We start from the raw sequence: 23,271 nt of genomic DNA, 5'->3' as shown, positions 1-23,271 counted from the left end.
TGCACAAAATTCCCATAAATTCCAGAAAGGGGCCCAACTGTCCTTTTCCTTATACACACCTTTATGGGCACCCCATGAATTTCCTCTCACCCATTTCCCCTGTTTCGTCCTCACTGGGACTAAGAAGTAGCTGCCTCCACCACTCTCCACACTGCAGTAATCCCTCTGAGACTAGAGGGTGCTCACCCTCCAGCCAGGCAGAGAGGCAGACAATCCAGACCCTATGGCCGAGATTCTTCCTCTCTGGTCAGGCCACCACACAGGAAACCCTGGATGAGCAGAAGATCAGCCCACCCCCTTCATCTGGCTGCTTCAGGAAGCAGAGAGAAGCTCCCTAAAGACAAAAGTTGTCTTCAGGCTCCATCCTGGAAACTGCTTAATGTCCAGAGGGCTGAGGGCAGGACAGCAGCTCTCCATCCCTAGATGGTCCAGGGATGCAGATGACAGTACAGATGTCCCCAAGGTCTCGAACCAAGCTGGCTTTAGAGAAGGGGATGACGAGGGGGTCCCTGTGGAGGATGAGAGCTGAGAGCTCCCAGGAGCCACCTGAGGAGTCCTTGTCTGTGTGGAGGCAAGACTTGGCCACCTGGAGGCCCACAGCACCTGTGACCTCCCTCGTCCTTCCTTCCTGTCAGGACCCCTCCTGTGGGGCAGAGCAGACACGAATAAGATGACAGTGACCCAAGAGCATTTCCCAACAAAACTACGTTTATTCACATTTTACATACATCTCTCCAAAGATCCTGCTGCCACCCACGCCCACCCAGATCCACCTCCCCGACCTCTCGAACCTCCCACAAGCCCAATCCCCTCCCTGCCCTGGAATCCCTTCCTCCAGCAGCAGCCAGGATCACCTATGAGCTGAGGAGCCCTAGGCTCCCCTTGGGGCTGGCCCACTGTCCCCTACTGGCTGCAGAGCCGCTTCCTCTTCCTCCCTGTGACAAATGGGTCACACTTTCTCTTTCTCAGCTGTGAGGGGCAAACCAGTCCCAGAGCCAAGGCTGGCCTCTCAGAGACCCCGAGACCAGCCCCCGGGCCGGGCAGCATCTCAACAGCAGCTGGGCCTCCGCACAGAGCCCGCTTCCTAGACTTGGCAGCAGCCAGAGGAGCTGGGCTGAGGCCTATCCTCTGAGAGGAGGGGGCCTGGCCTGAGGCAGGCACAGGACTCTGGGACAGCCTCCAGGGCAGCAGGCTGTGCTGTGAGGCCAAGAGGAAGGCCAGGCTGGGGAGCTCTTCCTCATCCTCGCTGGATCCGTCCCTGGGCCCTGGGGCCCCCAGAATTGGAGAGGCCGTTCTGAGAACTGAGGTATCCCTGGGTCCTGGCTGAGGGCCAGTGCACCTCTGACCCTGGGGAGGGGAGGGTTGTCCTGGCTGGGATGGAGGCAACTCCTGCCGTCCTGGAGAGGGAACAAGGTCTTTGGCCCTGGACAGGCCAGTGTTTGCTTGGCTGAACCTGTGAACAGCCTCGAAATCATCCTCTGGTGGGCAGGCTTCATGACTGACCCCTAGCTGGGGACCTTGATCATGTCTCTGGGCATCTTTGCTGGCGTCGGACTCAGAAGGACTTGAGTCCACTCGGGGTACACTTTGACTGCTGGGTGTCCACACTCCCTGGTCTTCCTTCAAGGCCAGGAGTCGTTTCTGCACCAGCTGGTAGGAGAGAGGAGGGCAGTGACTGCTCTGCACATCTACGTGTGAGAGGAGGAGCCCTGGTCAGTGGGACATGGCCCTGGGTGGGGTGGAGAGGAGGGGCGGCCCTGAGACTCAAATCCAAATACAGACACTGTGGTGTTCCTGCTGGGCTCCTGCACCGTGTTCCCAGCTTTGTGTCCTTCCCTCCCCCATCACCCGCGCCAGCTCCCCATCCTCTCCCTCTTACCACCCAGCACTGCACCTACCCCAGAGCGGGCTCTCCTCCAGGCCAGATGTCCCAGGCAGGGGAGGGATGGACAGAGCCATGGAAACCTCCCACTCTGGGGCTCTATGTCTCCCTTGCTTACCAGGGTCCCCCATGCCCTGGTTTACCTGGGAGCCCCTTGTCTCCCTTGTTCTACCTGGGACCCCTCCCTCCCCTGGCTCCCCTGGGTCACATGGGGTCCCCACCCACAGGCTCCATAAGTATCCCTCCCTCTCCTGCTCACCTCCTCATGGGTGAGGCCTTCCTCCTGTTCCAGCTCCTCAGCTAGTGCCAAGGGATCCAGCTGTGGTTCTGGGGAAAGCAAGTCTGCCAGGAATCGAGGGTGAATGACTGCCTCTACCTGGAACAGAAGGAAAAGGCTCTGAGCATCCCTGGCCAGGAATGGCCTGGGAGCCAAGAAGACCTAGAGGAAAGTGAAAAGTAGAGACCCACTCCTGTTCTCCTCCACAAGATGGGATGTTTTAAATTATCATGGTCCACACACACACACACACACACAAATATGTTCATGCACATACAGGCACAAAAAAGTACATATACAGAGTATATGCCCAGTAGTGGGGTTTCTGGGTCATATGGTAGTTCTATATTTAGTTTTTAAGGGAACTGCCATACTGTTCTCCACAAGACACAGATGCCCCAATGTTCATTACAGCACTATTTACAATAGCCAGGAAAGCAAGCAACCTAGATGTTCATCAACAGATAAATGGATGAAGAAAATGCAGTACATATTTACAGTGAAATATTTCTTAGCCATAAAAAGGAACGAATGTGAGTCAGTTGTAGAAGTGCAGATGAAACTATAGCCTCTCATACAGCGTGACGTAAATAGAAAGAGAAAAAAATGTCATATATCTATGTGGAATCTAGAAAAATGGTCCTGATGAACCTATTAGCAGGGCAGGAACAGAGGTACAGATGTAGAGAATGGACTTGGAGACATACAAGTGGGAAGGGGAAGGAGAAAAACGGAAAAGGGAAAAGGAGAGGGAAAGGGAAGAAGGGTGGGATGAACTGAGAAAGGAGCCTTGACATATACGCATATCATGTGTAAAATAGGTACCTAATGGGAAGCTGGTGTGTAGCACAGGAAGTTCTCAGCTTGGTGCTCTGTGATGACCCAGAAGGGTGGAAAGAGGGGGTAGGGGGAATGCTCAAGAGTGAGGGGTGGGGGATATATGTATACATATGGATGATTCACGTGTTGTACAGCAGAAGCTGACAGAACATTGTGAAGCAATTATACTCCAATAAAAAAGCACATATATGCATACTTACACAGACATATGAAAGCATACACACAGACATACAGACATGAACACTCATACATGTGCATACACACACTCCACACACATATGGACATACACAAAGCACATGAACAGAACTTCAGTCCCATTGGCCTGGGCAGAACCCAGATCTTGGGTGCTGAGAGTTCCATGCCTTGGAATCTTGTAGACCCCAGGCTCCATGCCCAGCCCACCTTGGTGACGAAGTCTTCCTGGGAACACAGCTTGTCAATGTAGCTCAGGAGATCTGGGTCTTCATAGGTCCCGTCCTCTTCCTGCTTCAGCTCATTTCCATCCTTTCTACATTCTGCATCTGACTTGCCCATGGCCAAGTGGGCAGGTCCCACCAGCACCTCCATGATGTCCACATACTCTCTCACAGCCTCAGGGGGAATCTCCTTGGGTGCCTTGGCCCCTGGGTGCCGCTGGGCTCTGTGTGGCTGCGAGCGGGTGGGATGGGCCCGGGGCCCGGCCTTCCGGGGAGCACTGGCTGAGGCAGAGCAGGAAAGAGGGAAGGAAGGTGAGAGGCTTCTGCGTCCACCTCCTGACCACTGAGCACGCGCTGCTGGGGGCAGTGTTTGGGGGTCAGTGACTTAGGTGTGGGCAGGGTTAGCACCACCTGACGCCTCATGCACAGTGGGAGGGGAAAGGGCCATCTAAGAGAGTCCTGTGAGGAATGTGGAACCTTGATTCTTCAGAGTGTCCACAACAAGCCCACTTCTTCAGCAGATTTGGTGTGGGGTCTTTTGACAGGGAGGTAGAAGAGGAGTTATTAAACTGATGGAGATAATACCCTGTAGCGACAAAGAACAACTGAGACCCTGTCTCACTGGCTGTTCTGGTTGAAAGACCAATGACCCTGTTGAAGGTAGAGGATCCACATGGGGCCAGTAGTCTTCCCTTGACCCATGTTACCTTTGCTTTGAACTCCAGTGGGAACATGGGTGCCTGGCTGAGGGCACACTTTCGGGGCTGAGGACCCCTGAGGATCCAGCTTCGGTGGGACTGGAGGAGGTAGGCCTTGCACCCCCTGGATCCACTGTAACTTCTGAATCTGCATCACCTCTTCTGCTTCAAATTCCATGAACCTGGGCATGATGGAAGCACACGGCACACTGAGAAAAAGGCCTGGGCTTTGGAGCCGGGAACAAAGGCAACAGAGAATGAGGGGCTGGGAGAGGGTGTGTCTTTGGTGGACAAGAAGGCCCTGGGAGGTACTGTTCCCAGCAGAGGGCTCTCCTGGAACTGACTCGACATCTGGAACTCTTCCTGCCCCACCAGCACTTGGAGGACACTCAAGAGCATAGACCAAGGCTGCTGAATTGAACCAGGCCCTCAGGACACAGGCAGACCCACAGGGGACCCTCCTCATGCCCTCGTTCCCATCCAGAACTATATGAAGAGGCTGAACCAGGCACATGCCCCCAAAGCAGTCCTTGCTGAATCCAGGACCCTGGACAGGGGCTGAGAGTCCTGGAACATAAGCCTGGAGACAGGGCCCAGGAAAGGTTACAGGATTTGGCCATTAAGCTTAGAGGAGAGGCTTTCCTTTCCTCTGAGAGATGTTTGTTTGGTTGGTTCTATTTTTTAAACTAAAAGGATTTCCATGGAGAAAATACTGGAACAGCCACAGATGCTTGGGCTGATGACATGCTGGCTTTCCCAGCTTCTTCAGGGAGTTCAGGGTACCCACTCCAGCCACTTTTCGTGAGAAGAGGGAGTACCAAATTCTATGTCAGTGGCTGCCAGCCACCCACTACTAAGGAAGCAGCAGGCTGGCGGGTGGAGAGCATGTCCCTGCACAGCCCCTATGGCTGGGGTTGGACCCCCTCCTGGGCTCAAAGCTTTACCCCACCCATCCTGAGACCCTCATGTCAAGCCAAAGGAAGGTCACCATCAGGGGAGATCAGAGGTACTGGTGGAGGAAGTACTAAAGGCCCACGCTCTCAAGGTGAGGGAGGGGTTCAGGAGGGGAGTAGGGCATCTGGGTTGTGGGGGCCCTGTGCTGAGTGACAGCCCTCCTCCTTTATCCTGCTTGATGAGTACACCCACAGCCAGACCCTGACCTGGGGTCTAACCCTCACCCACCCCTCTCACCCACCACACAGCTCTAGGGCCCAGGACGCTGACTCACTTTCTAGCCATCTCATAGTAGATCATCCGGTCAAAGTTGCTTCTGTGCTGCCATTCTTGCACAGCCCGCCACAGTCCCTCTTCCAGTGTCATGGTGGGCTTCAGGCGAGCCAGGGACCGAAGCACTGGGCTATAAGCCATCAGGATCTGTTTCAGAGTCCAGCCCAGTCTCCACCCATCTGATTCCACCCAGCAACTTGGACCACATAACCCAAGATAGCATGACTGAGCATCAGGAGGGTGAGAGGCAGGCCTGGGAGAGCAAGGACAAGCCTTCCTGCTACTGCCATCACCACCTCACTCTCCCTGGGGGATGACCATCCATTCCCAGGCTAAGGCTGGGACAGGGAGCCTTGTGAGGGCTCCTTCCTTTGCAAGATTGGCTTTTCACTATAAAAATCCTTATCATCAGTGAGGCATGGCACGTGCCAGGCAGTCTGCTAGCCCTTCATAGATTAGCCTGAAGAGTCTTCTGCACGGTTCTCTGCGTTAAGTGCAATTGTACCCCCGCCCTTTTTGTTAACAAGGGACCTGAGGTTTAGGAGGGAAATGCCTGCCAGGCTCCCAGCTCTAGGAAGAGAGAGCCCATGCCCTGTGAGCTCGACCACCACCCAGTTCTAAGAATTCTCCAGAACAAGGAGGTTCTTATTCTTGAGGCATGCACAGAGCTCTATCCTGGACCTTGCATTCCCTCTCCTTTCTGAAGGGACATCCCCTGACCATGGACACTCAAGTCCTGTGTGAAAGGAGATGCCACCACAAAGGAGTGCAGCATCCCATCTGTGGCTCCTCACCTCACACCACAACCCTCTCTGGCTACAAGTTTCATCAATATCACCAGGAGCATCATGGAAGGTCAAGTTGGCTGTACTCACAAGGCAGTGAGCTAACTGAGATAAGGTACTGAAAGGATGTCAGGAACTTGTATGGTGATGTGTAGGACCAAAATGTGCCTTCTCACAGCAGGGACATCACCCTCAGACTTTCTTCCCAGTATCCCTAGAAACCTAATCTGAGCATCCACCCCCAGTTCCTTTTGATCTAAAAGCTCTGATAACCTCATGACCCCCTGGCTGTTCACTCACATGAGAAAGCAGGAAAGAGCTTCAGCATCAGGACTCTGGGGAAGGTGTCTCCGGGCCAGAGACTTGAAGCGCTGCCAACATCGGAAGTTCTCATACACGCTCTTGGGGTTACAGGAGTCATCCTGGTTGGTGGCCAGGCTGCCCTCCCTGGAAGTCTCATGTGACTGTGGCCCCAAGTTCACTTGGGGAATGATGGGGGCTAGCTGGGCAGCTGGTAGTGGAGCTTGAGGTGGAAAGCCTGGGGTCCAGCTTCCCTTGCCAGACTGAGCAACTCCAACAGCTGGGGCAGTCACAATGGTCTCCATCGCAGGGGTTGTTAAGAATAGGGGGACAGGACATGGGGTACTCCTGCTGAGGGGCCCTGGAGTGCTCCAGTTGAGGGGCGCATGAGTAAGGACAAAGGTCTGAGCCTGTGGGTACTCCACTGGCCTTCCTTCTGACCTGACCTGGACAATGATGTTGCAAGCCCCAGGGGCACTGGGGCCATGGCCAGCACTGGGCACCAAAGGTGTCCTGGGGAAAGCTGGCAGCAGCTGGGTGCCGCCAGCAGGGAATGACGGGGTCATGGAAGGTGGCAGGTGTTGCTCCCAGGGTGGCCGGTGTTGGGGGCCAGGAATGGGTGGAGGAAAGGGCATTGTCATGAAAGGAGGCAAGGAGGTACCAGGGGTCAAGGTCACATCCGTTGCCAGCTCTGGAGATGCTGTTGAGACAAAGGAGAGATTTGAATGGAGGAGGAGAATGGGAAATAGATGAAAGGTTGTTGCTGAACCACGAAAAGACACTGGGATTCTTGACCTCCAGAGAGGAAGAATTCAATCCGGGGCCAGAGATGAGGCTTGATTGCTCAGAGCTTTTATATAATAAAATTTTATTAAAGTATAAAGGAGATAGAGAAAACTTCTGACATAGTCATCAGAAGGAGGAAGAAAGAGTATCCCCCTTGCTAGTGTTAGCAGTGGAGTTATATACTCTCCAATGAATCAAAAGAATATCTAGAGGTTGTAAAGACCTACTCCCATAATTTACATTTTAAATAACAGGATTAGCCAGAAGGTTTAATCCAGATACTGTCCTCAGGCAAGATACATCCAGTTCAGTTCAGTTCAGTTAAGTCACTCAGTCATGTCCGACTCTTTGAGACTCCATGAATTGCAGCATGCAAACTCCTGGGGTTTACCCAAACTCATGTCCATCCAGTTGGCGATGCCATCCAGCCATCTCATCCTCTGTCGTCCCCTTTTCCTCCTGCCCCCAGTCCCTCCCAGCATCAGAGTCTTTTCCAATGAGTCAACTCTTCGTACCAGGTGGCCAAAGCACTGGAGTTTCAGCTTTAGCATCATTCCTTCCAAGAACACCCAGGACTGATCTCCTTCAGAATGGACTGGTTGGATTTCCTTGCAGTCCAAGGGACTCTCAAGAGTCTTCTCTAACACCACAGTTCAAAAGCATCAATTCTTTGGCGCTCAGCCTTCTTCACAGTCCAACTCTCACATCCATACATGACCACTGGAAAAACCATAGCCTTGACTAGATGGACCTTTGTTGGCAAAGTAATGTCTCTGCTTTTGAATATGCTATCTAGGTTGGTCATAACTTTCCTTCCAAGGAGTAAGCATCTTTAAATTTCATGGCTGCAATCACCGTCTGTAGTGATTTTGGAGCCCCCCAAAATAAAGTCTGACACAGTTTCCCCATCTATTTCCCATGAAGTGATGGGACCAGATGCCATGGTCTTAGTTTTTTGAATGTTGAGCTTTAAGCCAACTTTTCACTCTCCTCTTTCACTTTGATCAAGAGGCTTTTTAGTTCCTCTTCACTTTCTGCCATAAGGGTGGTGTCATCTGCATATCTGAGGTGACTGATATTTCTCCCAGCAATCTTGATTCCAGCTTGTGCTTCTTTCTGCCCAGCATTTCTCATGATGTTCTCTGCATATAAGTTAAATAAGCAGGGTGACAATATACAGCCTTGATGTACTCCTTTTCCTATTTGGAACCAGTCTGTTGTTCCATGTCCAGTTCTAACTGTTGCTTCCTGACCTGCATATAGGTTTCTCAAGAGGCAGGTCAGGTGGTCTGGTATTCTCATCTCTTTCAGAATTTTCCACAGTTTATTGTAATCCACACAGTCAAAGGCTTTGGCATAGTCAATAAAGCAGAAATAGATGTTTTTCTGGAACTCTCTTGCTTTTTCCATGATCCAGCAGATGTTGGCAATTTGATCTCTGGTTCCTCTGCCTTTTCTAAAACCAGCTTGAACATCTGGAAGTTCACGGTTCATGTATTGCTGAAGCTTGGCTTGGAGAATTTTGAGCATTACTTTACTAGCATGTGAGATGAGTGTAATTGTGCGGTAGTTTGAGCATTCTTTGGCATTGCTTTTCTTTGGGATTGGAATGAAAACTGACCCTTTCCAGTCCTGTGGCCACTGCTGAGTTTTCCAAATTTGCTGGCATATTCAGTGTAGCACTTTCACAGTATCATCTTCCAGGATTTGAAAGAGCTCCACTGGAATTCCATCACCTCCGCTAGCTTTGTTCATAGTGATGCTTTCTAAGGCCCACTTGACTTCACATTCCAGGATGTCTGGCTCTAGGTGAGTGATCACACCATCGTGATTATCTGGGTCGTGAAGATCTTTTTTGTACAGCTCTTCTGTGTGTTCTTGCCACCTCTTCTTAATATCTTCTGCTTCTTTTAGGTCCATACCATTTCTGTCCTTTATCGAGCCCATCTTTGCATGAAATGTTCCCTTGGTCTCTCTAATTTTCTTGAAGAGATCTCTAGTCTTTCCCATTCTGTTCTTTTCCCCTATTTCTTTGCATTGATCGCTGAGGAAGACTTTCTTATTTCTCCTTGCTATTCTTTGGAACTCTGCATTCAGATGCTTATATCTTTTCACTTCTCTTCTTTTCACAGCTATTTGTAAGGCCTCCCCCAGACAGCCATTTTACTTTTTTGCATTTCTTTTCCATGGGGATGGTCTTGATCCGTATCTCCTATACAATGTCATGAACCTCCATCCATAGTTCATCAGGCACTCTATCTATCAGATCTAGCCCCTTAAATCTATTCCTCACTTCCACTGTATAATCATAAGGGATTTGATTTAGGTCATACCTGAATGGTGTAGCGGTTTTCCCTACTTGCTTCAATTTAAGTCTGAATTTGGCAATAAGGAGCTCATGATCTGAGCCATAGTCAGCTCCCGGTCTTGTTTTTGCTGACTGTATAGAGCTTCTCCATCTTTGGCTGCAAAGAATATCATCAATCTGATTTCGCTGTTGACCATCTGGTGATGTCCATGTGTAGAGTCTTCTCTTGTGTTGTTTGTTGGAAGAGGGTGTTTGCTATGACCAGTGCATTCTCTTAGCAAAACTCTATTAGTCTTTGCCCTGCTTCATTCCGCATTCCAAGGCCAAATTTGCCTGTTACTCCAGGTGTTTCTTGACTTCCTACTTTTTCATTCCAGTCCCCTATAATGAAAAGGACATCTTTTCTGGGTGTTAGTTCTAAAAGGTCTTGTAGGTCTTCATAAAACTGTTCAACTTCAGCTTCTTCAGTGTTACTGCTTGGGGCATAGACTTGGATAAGTGTGATATTGAATGGTTTGCCTTGGAGACGAACAGAGATCATTCTGTCGTTTTTGAGATTGCATCCAAGTACTGCATTTCGGACTCTTTTGTTGACCATGATGGCTACTCCATTTCTTCTGAGGGATTCCTGCCCGCAGTAGTAGATATAATGGTCATCTGAGTTAAATTCACCCATTCCAGTCCATTTTAGTTCTCTGATTCCTAGAATGTCGACGTTCACCCTTGCCATCTCTTGTTTGATCACTTCCAATTTGTCTTGATTCATGGACCTGACATTCCAGTTTCCTATGCAATATTGCTCTTTACAGCATCGGACCTTGCTTCTATCATCAGTCACATCCACAACTGGGTATTGTTTTTGCATAGGCTCATCCCTTCATTCTTTCTGGAGTTATTTCTCCACTGATCTCCAGTAGCATATTGGGCACCTACCAACCTGGGGAGTTCCTCTTTCAGTATCCTATCATTTTGCCTTTTCCTACTGTTCATGGGGTTCTCAAGGCAAGAAACCTGAAGTGGTTTGCCAGTCCCTTCTCCAGTGGACTACATTCTGTCAGGATACATTATTGTTATGTAATCCTGTAATATATATATATATATATATATATAAATCCTTGTAAAGACCTCACCAGATCTACTCCCATAATTTACTAAGATAACAGGATTAGCCAGAAGGTTTAATCCAGAAACTGTCCTCAGGCAGGATACATTATTGTTATATAATCCTAAGGAATGTAGAGGGGAAAAAAAGTTTGTTCTTTCTTCCTCCTTGAGAATTCCAGACCCCTCTCTCCTTGGGAACCCCTAGACTTCTTATCAACCTGCCTAGGAAATGACTCTCTCACTGGGGCTGAGGTTCTCTGGAGAGAATCAGAATGTGAATCTCCCCGGATGAGGACATCTGAACAGTATGTGCAGCATGGACATGTCTTCTAATGATTTTCACGATTTGACCTCTGGGTGAGAATTATTCCACTGGTGACCTCACTCCTAGCCACCAAGGTCCCTGAGCCCTGTCTGACAAGAAGAAATCTCCTCAGCAAGTGCTGACTCAGAGAGCCTCCCTCAGGCACTCCCTGGCACCCAGACCTCACAGGCTGTCTCCCAGACCCAGAACTGGGTGGACTTCTGCTCTGTGAGAAATGCCCCTCAGGAGGTACACTAGCAGGTGGGGCCCTTCTCCAAGGTAAGTTCTAGGCACCCAAAGACCCTTTGTGGACAGGCATTGTTTAAAATATTAGGGCCCCACCTCCACCTCAGTCTTCCTTTACCTTGTGCTCAGTATAAATCCTCTCACTCTTTTCAAGCCTCACAAAACAAAAATAATGGAAAATATCACTCGAATGGAATTCTGATACAAACCTGTAACACACTGGCTCAGCGTGCACATCAGAATCCCCACAGCAGACAGTTAATATGAGCCAGATTATACCACCCCCTTCCCAGTGCCCAGAGCCATCTCATCACTCTAGGAGTTCTCTTTGTAAGAACTATGGGGAATCTGAGAAGTGGGCATCTGTCCCTTAAATTGTCATTTCACAGCCAGTGAATGGCTGCAGAGGATTAGACAAGGGCCAGGGAATGGTCATGTTACAATGGTTGTGGGATTATAGACTGCCTGGGGTCCTTCCCCTTTGAGTTCCCAACAACAGAGATTGAAGACAAACTGAGAAACAGGTATGATCCAGGTGCCATTGTGATAAAGTTGTCTGGAACACATCCCTGTTCAGGAGAAAAAGGTACAGGCCACGTGCACCTAATTAATCAGAACAGGTGTCATAGGACTTTTACTCATAACAGAGAAGATTGCCTGCCTGCTTCTGGGCTACATACACTCTTTACCCCCTTTAAAGAGGAAATCAGCTTTCACTGACATTCCACCAGAACTAACCACCCTCCACATCTGTTCCCGGTCCACAAAGGAGTGATGTGAAAAATGAAGAAACTCTTCATCTCAAGATATGCCGGAAGTCCACCAGGAGATATTGGATAAGATGAAGTAGGTGTAAAGAACTGCTTTTCCACAAAAGGAAGAACAGTTTAAGACATCTTGGGAAACTGAGGCCTGTCTTGGTTGAAGTTACATGGATGCCCATCACTGTCAAAGCCAAGGCAACTGTTACCTGAACTGAGACATCAGCTGTGAGCTGGAAGGAGTGGAGAAGGTCTGGACTGCAGCAGTTAGAGTAACTTCCTGCCTAGCTCTCAGAAGAAATTTCACTGCAGGTGTCACCACACACAGTCCCATTGGATACTTTTCTACTAAGACTATCTCTCCCCACGGCCCAATTAGATACAGTATGCCCCAGTCCAAACCCCTCAGAAAGACAGGGGGTGGGGGCAAGCTTCGGGTACCTAGGAAACACAGTACGGGGCTAGGTCCTCCTCATGACCCTTCCTGTATCACCACCAGGAGACCACCCACACTTTCTACACACACGTTTCAAAGTGGCTTATCTTCCTTCTAGAAATAATCAAGCCTGCCTGCTGCCACCCTTTCTCCATACCCAGGGCAATTTCCCTTGATCCACTTCAGTGAACCCTCCTCCCCAGTGCAGTCTCCCCAGATGTCCTTATGGGTCCAGAGGCTCTCTCCTTCCTCAACTTCAGTTCAACCATGTGCCCACAGTGAAATGTCACATGTGGACTCAAACGTCTGAGAAATGGCAGGGAACACACCACCAGCCTACAGGCTTACCTCCTTCTGAAGCCATTCCCACAGGCTTGGACACAGACCACTGCTGCCCGGTAGCCTCAATGAGAAAAGTCAAGACCAAGACCCAGAGAGGGACCTGCTCCAGCAGATGCTCAGCATCCAAGTAAGGGAGGGAAATGTTTGAATTCAAACAGTAGAATGTAGAACTGAAACATTCTGCAGTGGGGGAGGGGCAGAAGGTAGGTGAACCTGGGTGGGGTGAGCAGACATTCCATGAACGGCTCTGGCAGGAAGGTGAGAACCAGAAGTTCCTTCCACATTACATCGTGGTGACACAATTGGTGTCTGCCTCTTTATCAATTTATCAATTGTTTCTCAGTTTCACAGCACCAAGGTTGGACTTGATCTTCCACCTATTTCACTTCTTTTTCCATCAACCTAGTTTTGTGTCCCTCAACTCACTCTGCTTCCTAACTGGATCTTGACTTACTTCAACAGAGACTAGACTTTCAGAACAAGTTCAGAAGAACTTTTAGTCTTATAAACCCTTGGGTATTAGTGGCTACATGGAACTGAGAGTTTGAAATTAGGATTGTCTCAGCAGATGCAAGGTGTTTGGTTGCTGTATGTACATCATTCCTAAGGAAGCAGTCCTTGTGCTCCAACCAACATTCAGCAGGACTTTCCTTACTAACGATCCTTTTTGCTGGAAAACGCCCATCTATCAAAAAACCATCATGCAGCCCACATGTCTAAGACCAGAATTCACTGTGTTTCTCATAGCATTACATTGTTGTTAAATATTTAGTTTTTTATCTTTCAAATGATTTTAGGATAATACTTTAAACAAGTAACACCTTCTCACGGTTCAAAATCAAATTGTGAGAAATGGAATATGCAATGACATAGTTCCACCTCTTTCCCCACTTCAATTCAATCTTTCTTTCCCAGAGAAAACCAGAGTTATCTGTTTCATTAAAATCTTTCCAGAGATGTGTTTTGCAACTAAAAACAAATGTAATTGATATTCATTTTAAAAAAATGTCTCCAGTTTTTTTTTTTTCTGGTTGAAAATTCATATATGTTCCAATATATCCAAATATATTTTCAATGATTGTTTTTGTATTTTGTATTACAGCTCCTCTATTTCTGGACTTAATTCCTAGAACTAGAATTTCTACAGTCTTTTAAATTTCAAATTACCTGAAAAGGTAGGATGGCCAGATCAAGCAAATAAAAATAATAAGTGCCTAAATGAATTTGATTTTTGAATTTCACATAAACAACAGAATAGTTTTTAGTCTAGTTGTGCCCTATGCAATATTTTTGACATAGTTTTATGCAAATTATTTTCCTCATTATCTAATATCTGCATTTAACAAAATCTGTATTTTATCTGGCAGTACTACCAAAAAAGTGTAAATAGTAAGCTATTATTCGTCATTCTTCTGAGAAAGAGGGGCTTCCCTTGTGACTCAGACAGTAAAGAATCTGCCTGCCATGCAGGAGACTCAGTTTCAATCCCTGGGTCGGGAAGATCCCCTGGGGAAGGAAATGGCAATCCACTCCAGTATTCTTGCCTAGAGAATTCCTGGACAGAGGAGCCTGGTGGGCACAGTCCATGGGGCTGCAAAGAGTCGGACACGACTGAGTGACCACAGTTTACACTATGAGAAAGAGAACTGGGAATAAAGAGACTGAAGTGTGCATCTTGGGTCCAACTCAAAACCCAACTGCAAACACACAAAATCTGCAGACTCTGGATGAAATGGATTTGGAAGAGCCATCACATGGCATTGAAAGTTTAGGCTTAGTAGGACTAAGGACAGAAATAAGGAACGAGAAGGTAAAAACTCTTCTCTTCCCTTGTGTTTAAAGGACTAAATATCCGAGAGCACTGGTTTTTCTAGATGTTAAAAATCTATTACCCATGAAATGGACAGGCACCTTGAGAAAAATGCCAAAAGTTTACCTAGCAATGTCCAATCCCCATTCACACAAATCCACTTCCATCTAAATCCTAGCCTGCAAATCCTGCTTATAAGCTTGTGAATTTCCTGTCTGCATTACATACCCTTGCTCTTTAGAACCTAGGCTCATCATTGGATATGGACCCACCTGCCTGGAAATAATGGGAGCATCTCTTTTTAAAATAATTTGCCTGATTCTTATTTTCATATTGAGAATCAATGTAAGTTTATCACTATCAAAATGATATGAAAGAATATTCGCCTTTTGTGTTGTGAGATGAAAGGATTTTAGGAATCTTGTCAAGGGATATGAAGGGTGAAAACTTCAGAGGACTTCAACCAGATCTCTTGGGAGACAACAGTTACTCCCTGCAATAGCAGGGATTGTGGGGTACTGGGGAAAGAAAGAGGTTTAGAAGGACAGTTCCATATGGTGAAAAAGACTCCTATTGGTGCTTATGAAGTTCCTTGCGCCTTGTAAGGAAAAATGGACTCAAAAGGTGAGATGAGGTGAGAGTATTTAAAGTAATATCATGGTGAACTTTATATCAAGAAACTCCTGTTGGGGACTGAAAAAATAACTTGGAAATATGGCTCAGTACTTGGACTTTTATCATGAAGGAAAACATAAATGATATTCAACCAATGCTAGACTTGATGCTAGAGGGATGGTGAGGCAGAATACAAGAAAGGAAAGCTTTCTTGATGCTTTCTCCCCTTGTTCAGTCCTTCAACCAGTTACAAGATTCTCACTCATAACTCTGATAAAGTATGTGAATGAGGCCTCTCAGGGCCACTGATACAAAAATTGCATTATGTAAAAGTTATCTGATCTCAATTCTGCAATCATTTTTGTACTACTTCAAAATACTACACCCCAGAGACAGATATAATCAAATCAGCCCAAATATGATTTGGGAAGACCAGACAAGAAAGGAAGTATCTAAAATTCCTTTAAATCATGATCTCTGACTATTCCTGCAGAGACGCTGGGGGCAGGCATTGATCACAGAGAAAAAGTATCTCTGGACATGGATCACAAGCATCAGAAGACAGTTCATCTTCCACACCACTATAGAACATTAAAGACAGGAAGAGATACAATGTTTATGTCTTGTGGAGTTTTCAAGTCTGCACTTGGAAGCTCTTAGTACAGTTAAATTTGAGGGATCTTCAGAAGTTTTCCGTTGAGTGAGAAATGCTCTAATCTTGCAATTGACCAGAAAGAGGATTTGCTGATTGAGGTTTCTTTGGCAAGCACTACACAGTCAGGTCAATAAATTGATTACTATTTATTTTTTTATTGCCAACTGAAATTTTGCAATATATTACCAAAAAAGGGGGAGAGTAAAATTGTTCCCAGAGTATTAATACCTGTTGTGTTTAAATTGAATCAGATTGTAACCCTTACTCAGGGTTACAACAAAAACTTTACAAAGGAAACACTCAATATTTACTGAAAAAAACTCCATGTATTAAATACACTACAAAAAAAATTCTAGTAGAATATATGCATTTAGAAGAACTCTAGGAATGGAATCAGGAGAAAGCATCTTAAGGGTGTTCCCAGGTCTGAAACTCTTTGCTAGAATTATTCTTTAACAGAAACGTCCAGCTTGCTAGGAAAAAGACCTACTGGCTTTTGACAGGCATAAACAAGAAGCAAGGAACTGCAGCCTGAAGGTCATGAAAGCATTTGCTCCAATTTGAGGATATTGTGATAAGGATGGAGCTCTCCAAAACTCTTTGCATCTAAGCGCAAGGACTTCACGTGTGCAATTTAAAAATCCCAAGTGCTCATTTCACGAGAGCTAGTTTTAAGAGAGTACCACAAAGTTTCCAGCAAGAGACATAGCCAGCAAGGAGACAAGCTCCTCAGGATACCCCAATCCTCCATTTCTCTCCTCTCCAGCAGGGACTTAAAAGGACAGTTTCCCTTGCAAGCACAGGACCCTAGGGGCTCTAGGGCACTCGAAGTGTGGTTGTCTAATGGCTCTTCTAAGTGTCTGTTGAGGGTGTCTGCTCAGGAAAACAGGAGCGCACGCGCGAGCTTGGAGGGCGGGGCCCCAACGGCTGCCTCAGCAGTGGCCCGGGCCTCTGAAGGCCGCCTCCAGAGTCAACTTGGAGGTAAGGGATGGAGGGACCCTTCAACCTGCGGGTGTCACTCTCTGCTGTTCACCTTGTCGGGTATCTGTGCCTTTGTCTGTGTAGGGGAGACTTCCCACAAGGTGGATTCATGCCCCTCAGTTCCCTGTGTTTACACTAGGGTTGTTGGCCATGGGGGAGCAGGCTGCAAGAACGGTTCAGTGACTGTGGCCTAAGTTGAGGGATAAATAGTGTGTGAGAGCGGTTAAACAGGTGCCATTCTGTCCACGTGTTCTGAAGAGTACCGGAAGCTAGACGGAAGTTCTTCCGATTTGAAAGCCCTCATCAGTTTCCTAAGAACTAGCACAGGTTATAGGAAAATGAGTGGAAAGTGAGTGAAATCATAGTTTCACTGATATCTTCATTTTTAACGTAAAGACATCAATCGATTGTTCAGTTGATTTGGACACAAATTTTCAAACTGCACTCTTTTGTCTATGATAGAAGAAACTTTGCTGAATGTAGTAATAAACATTGATTCATAGTCTGATGTCAATTCAGTATTGATTTGCAAGCATAGATGGGGTTTGTGTATAATCAGTTGGTTTGTGGGAATCTGATATGTAATCAAATGTGTGGGTTGGTTTTGTTTGTGAATATTTGTGTTTAAGGGGAAGTTATGTATTTGTGAGAATGTGTAAGGTAAATCTTTGAAGGGTATTTGAAGGGTATTGAGATTTAACGGAGACGTACTCAAGGAGTGAGTTAGTGGTTGCTGCTGCTGCTGCTGCTAAGTCGCTTCAGTCGTGTCCGACTCCTTGCAACCCCATGGACTGCAGCCTACCAGGCTCCCCTGTCCATGAGATTTTCCAGGCAAGAGTACTGGAGTGGGGTGCCATTGCCTTCTCTGTAGTTAGTGGTTAGGTGTTTGTCATTTGGTATTTGGCGAATATTTTTACATGTGTCTTTTTCACCCATGAATTTGGGAATTTCTGTGTGTCTCGTGATGGATTTGCATATGCATAAGGACAGTGTTAGGAAAAGGACTGGTGTGTATTAGTTTGGGTATACTATCTGTTTTGTGTATTTGGTGAATGTAGGATGATCATGTGTGTATTCAGGATATCATTTGTGCAATGTATATGTTGTAGGGCTTCTGTGGTTTGTGTGTCTGTATTTTCAGGAGCTGTGTATGTGTCTTTTGCTGTGTAGGGTGAGGTCTGTGGCTATTTTATGGAACTGATAGATGTAGGTGTGTTGTGTTTCTATAATACTGTATTATGCAGGATGGAAGAGTTAATTCTGTGTGAGAGTTTGGGAATGTGGGGTTATGCATATGCAGGTAGTGTGGGATGTGTATTTGAAACAGAGAGTATATGTAGTTATGTTTGCTTATTTTTAGTGCAGTGGGTAATTGTTTATTTGGAGCTTGTGGAGAGTTGTATGTAAAGTAAGTTTGTATGTGTATTCAAGGGCATGGCCATTTGGAGGAATATCTGCTAGTGCTATGTATTTGTATTTTTCAGTAGGGGCCTCTTAAGCTTATGTATTTTGAGAAGTGAGTATATGTGTATCTGATGAGAAGGTGAAGTTCCAGGTTTATACACAGGAGTTGGAGAATTGCACTTATATGTATTAGGAATATGTGACATGGTTGTTTGTTAGTATTTGCAGATGTATAAGCTGGCTCCTACTAAATAGGGATCATTTGGTATGTGGAAGTTATTTCATAGATGGTTTCCTGGAGATACTTCTATGTATGTTACTTGTGAATAGTAATTTGTGTGTATGTCATCAAAGGGTGTATGAATTATCAAAGTTTGTTCATGAGGTATGGAGTTGTTAAGAGTATTCTAAGTGCATTTCTTTGGAAACTGCGAGGGTTCCTTATGATTATAAAGTGGAAGTGAGAAATAGATTTAATGGACTAACTCTGATAGACAGAGTGCCTGATGAACTATGGATGGAGGTTTGTGACATTGTACAGGAGACAGGGATCAAGACCATCTCCATGGAAAAGAAATGCAAAACAGCAAAATGGCTGTCTGAGGAGCCCTTACAAATAGCTGTGAAAAGAAGAGAAGCAGAAAGCAAAGGAGAAAAGGAAAGATATTCCCATTTGAATGCAAAGTTCCAAAGAATAGCAAGGAGAGATAAGAAAACCTTTCTCAGTGATCAATGCAAAGAAATAGAGGAAAAGAACAGAATGGGAAAGACTATAGATCTCTTCAAGAAAATTAGAGAGACCAAGGGAACATTTCATGCAAAGATGGGCTCGATAAAGGACAGAAATGGTATGGACCTAACAGAAGCAGAAGACATTAAGAAGAGGTGGCAAGAACACACAGAAGAACTGTACAAAAAAGATCTTCACGACCCAGATAATCACGATGGTGTGATCACTCACCTAGAGCCAGACATCCTGATGTGAAGTCAAGTGGGCCTTAGAAAGCATCACTACGAACAAAGCTAGTGGAGGTGATCGAATTCCAGTGGAGCTATTTCAAATCCTGGAAGATGATGCTGTGAAAGTGCTGCACTCAATATGCCAGCAAATTTGGAAAACTCAGCAGTGGCCACAGGACTGGAAAGGGTCAGTTTTCATTCCAATCCCAAAGAAAGGCACTGCCAAAGAATGCTCAAACTACTGCACAATTGCACTCATCTCACACGCTAGTAAAGTAATGCTCAAAATTCTCCAAGCCAGGCTTCAGCAATACATGAACCATGAACTTCCAGATGTTCAAGCTGGTTTTAAAAAAGGCAGAGGAACCAGAGGTCAAATTGCCAACATCTGCTGGATCATGGAAAAAGCAAGAGAGTTCCAGAAAAACATCTATATCTGTTTTATTGACTATGCCAAAGCCTTTGACTGTGTGGATCACCATAAACTGTGGAAAATTCTTCAAGAGATGGGAACACCAGACCACCTGACCTGCCTCTTGAGAAACCTATATGCAGGTCAGGAAGCAACAGTTAGAACTGGACATGGAACAACAGACTGGTTCCAAATAGGAAAAGGAGTCTGTCAAGGCTGTATATTGTCACCCTGCTTATTTAACTTCTATGCAGAGTACATCATGAGAAACGCTGGGCTGGAAGAAGCACAAGCTGGAATCAAGATTGCTGGGAGAAATATCAGTCACCTCAGATATGCAGGTGACACCACCCTTATGGCAGAAAGTGAAGAGGAACTAAAAAGGCTCTTGATGAAAGTGAAAGAGGAGAGTGAAAAAGTTGGCTTAAAGCTCAACAGTCGCAAAGAGTCGACCACGACTGAGCGACTGAACTGAACTGAACTGAGGGTGTTTATACATGTGTTTGGTAGTAGATAGTAAGAGGTGGTCTGTGTATATTAGCATGAGGGTATATATATTTATATAGCATCCTTTGTTTATATGTTTGTGGAGCAGTGGAGAGGTTGTATTCTGGAGAGGTAGTGTTTGAGGGGGATCTCTGTGTTCAGACATTGGGAATATTTGCACATCTGTGTCCATAGGTGTGTGAAAATTGCATTTGTATATTAGAGAACAGAAATTGTTGTTGTCCTTGTGTTTTGTGTGTGTCTTAGCATTTGGGATGTATACTCATGAGTAATTTATGGGTGTGTATATTTGTGATTTGTGAGTATAGGAGGCTTAGCGTCCTGTTTGTATTTATTTCAAAATATAACGCCTGAAGAATTTAGCAGTGTTGCTTGTGTGTTCTCAGTACTGGTAAGTTGGACTTATATCAGTTCAGTTCAGTTCAGTCGCTCAGTTGTGTCCAACTCTTTGCAACCCCATGAATCACAGCATGCCAGGCCTCCCTGTCCATCACCAACTCCTGGAGTTCACTCAGACTCATGTCCATTGAGTCGGTGATGCCATCCAGCCATCTCATCCTCTGTCGTCCCCTTCTCCTCCTGCCCCCAATCCCTCCCAGAATCAGAGTCTTTTCCAATGAGTCAACTCTTCGCATGAGGTGGCCAAACTACTGGAGTTTCAGCTTTAGCATCATTCCCTCCAAAGAAATCCCAGGGCTGATCTCCTTCAGAATGGACTGGTTGGATCTCCTTGCAGTCCAAGGGACTCTCAAGAGTCTTCTCCAACACCACAGTTCAAAAGCATCAATTCTTTGATGCTCAGCTTTCTTCACAGTCCAACTCTCACATCCATACATGACCACAGGAAAAACCATAGCCTTGACTAGACGGACCTTAGTCGGCAAAGTAATGTCTCTGCTTTTGAATATGCTATCTAGGTTGGTCATAACTTTTCTTCCAAGGAGTAAGTGTCTTTTAATTTCGTAGCTACAATCACCATCTGCAGTGGTTTTGGAGCCCCCCAAAATAAAGTCTGACACTGTTTCCACTATTTCCCCATCTATTTGCCATGAAGTGATGGGACCAGATGCCATGATCTTAGTTTTCTGAATGTTGAGCTTTAAGCCAACTTTTTCACTCTCCTCTTTCACTTTGATCAAGAGGCTTTTTAGTTCCTCTTCACTTTCTGCCATAAGGGTGGTGTCATCTGCATATCTGAGGTGATTGATATTTCTCCCGGCAATTTGATTCCAGCTTGTGCTTCATCCAGCCCAGCATTTCTCATGATGTACTCTGCATATAAGTTAAATATAGTTAACTCTATAACATCATGGGTTTGAACCACATGGGTCCATTCCTAGTGGATTTTTTTTTCCAGTAAATACTACAGTACAACTACATGATCCATGGATATGGAAGCATTGAATGGAGGGTTGGTACCCTAATCCCTGAGTTGTTCAAGGTTCAGCTGTATTCGGTAAGTGTAGGTTGTTTGTGGCTGTGTGTATCTGAGTCCCTGGGGCTATAAGCTAAGTATTCTGGCAGATGTGAGAGTTCAGTAGATGATGTAGGTTATGTGTATGTTCAGAAATCTGGAGTGTATGTATTTTAGGGCTATGAATTGCATGTGGGTCTTTTGGGAGTTGCTCATGAAACAGTTGTGTACTTCATGAGCCTCTGTGTATACGTGTACAGTGTGTACATATGAGTGGTATATTGGTTGCACATGTTTGTGTTCAGGCCCATGTTGTGTGTGTATATGTATACAGTTGTAAGAGTGGCATGTGAATATTCAGTGTGAGTAGGTTTTCATCTATAAAAATTTAGGTAGTAAGAGGTGGTCTCTGTATAGTTTTTCAAGATGAGAGTAGAAATGTACATGTGTGTTCAGAATATATGTGTATGGATATACATACATACACATATATATGAATATGTATGTTGTGTCCTTTTGCTTATATATCTGTGATGGGAGTTGAGGGGCCTACTCTGGGTATAAGTGGATCATGTGCACATACTCATATGAAAAGATTTGGGATGTGTTGAAACTGGTTCATACTAGCTTGGGATAGTCAATGGTGCATCTCTCCTCCCAGTTCCGTGTTCAGTGATGTCAACTCGGTAGCTTGAAACTGATCATGCTGGGAATATTTATACCATGTAGACACCACAGATGAAGTCTTTCCTACCTTTCTCGGAGAGGTTTTTATGAAGCATTTACCAGCACACCACTGATGTGTGTGTTTAGATGTATGTATGTATGATGCAAGAATATCTGGGCATCAGTGGGAATGTATGGGACACTTATGTGGTTGTGAGTGGGGCTTCTGGAGTTGTAAGTGTGAATGGATCCTTGTCATTCTGAATCATTGCATTGTTCCTATCAGGTTGGTCAACGAATTCCCATAAATGTTGGGGATTCCCAGCAGAAATCATGCAGATGGATAGAGGGGTACTTAAGGCAGGTGGACACTCCTTCAGCATCTGTATGGTCCTAGCATCTGGGCCCCTAGAAGGGTAGGTCTGGTGGGCAGATGGCCTTGTAGAGGAGAAGCTTCACAGGTGCATTGTTGGTGTGACAGGCAGCAGTCAAAAGTCATTGGGCTTCCTGGATAAGAAGTCAGATAACCAAGTGCTTTCCCAGGAAAACCCCTTGAGAGTTGGTTGGACAGCTCCAAGTATTGCTGGCTCTCCTGTGACACAGGTGATGGGCAAGCACACCCTCCACGCTGGGTCTAGGTGTTGAAAGTCTACAAAGCCATGTATCCCTGACCCCAACTGCCCCAGGGTGATGGGGGCTATTATCAGGCTGGTCAGCTGTATCACTAGGTCTCAACCAACCTAGCTCCATGGAAACCTAAGTTCTCAGGGTAAGGCAGGACCTCTAGGGATCAATGAGCTGACAAGGATGGAGGTGGGGAGACTTTGTCCCTGAGGAAAAGTTGAGGACTGAGACCTGCAGAGACTGGGGAGTCCCACTCTGAGGAGATATGGCTCTGATATTCCCAAATCCTTTAGTCATGTTCTCTGGTCTTTTCTGAAGGCTGAGGATGCTTCTAGCAGGGGGAAGCTCATCTCAGTTTCATGTTTCTCTGATAGGATAAAGTGACTTTTTTTTTTTTTTAAGTATTCCACAGCAAGCTGCAAAGTCCTCAGATGGAGCCATGTGATCAGTGTGGCCACCAGCTGACCCCATAGTCACATTCTGCCTCCCTGGCATCCTCCTAAGAATTTCT

At 46.1% G+C, this 23,271-nt stretch overlaps 1 protein-coding gene across 1 annotated transcript; it reads right to left on the bottom strand.

Moving 5' to 3' along the window:
* Nucleotides 1-903: 903 nt before the first annotated feature.
* On the bottom strand, nt 904-7,060 carry LOC120861474 (NUT family member 2G-like). Its single transcript, XM_040237186.1, has 6 exons — nt 6,426-7,060; nt 5,342-5,470; nt 4,123-4,295; nt 3,402-3,748; nt 2,142-2,258; nt 904-1,650 (listed from the first exon to the last, which is right to left on the bottom strand). Exons 1-6 carry the CDS (start codon nt 7,058-7,060, stop codon nt 904-906), a joined length of 2,148 nt encoding a protein of 715 aa, XP_040093120.1.
* Nucleotides 7,061-23,271: the final 16,211 nt, after the last annotated feature.

Source organism: Oryx dammah, unplaced genomic scaffold, assembly GCF_014754425.2.
Source record: "Oryx dammah isolate SB20612 unplaced genomic scaffold, SCBI_Odam_1.1 HiC_scaffold_1, whole genome shotgun sequence".
NCBI classification, from domain to species: domain Eukaryota; kingdom Metazoa; phylum Chordata; class Mammalia; order Artiodactyla; family Bovidae; genus Oryx; species Oryx dammah.
The sequence above is the reverse complement of the archived record's forward strand: the minus strand, read 5'-3'. Positions and strand labels throughout refer to the sequence as shown.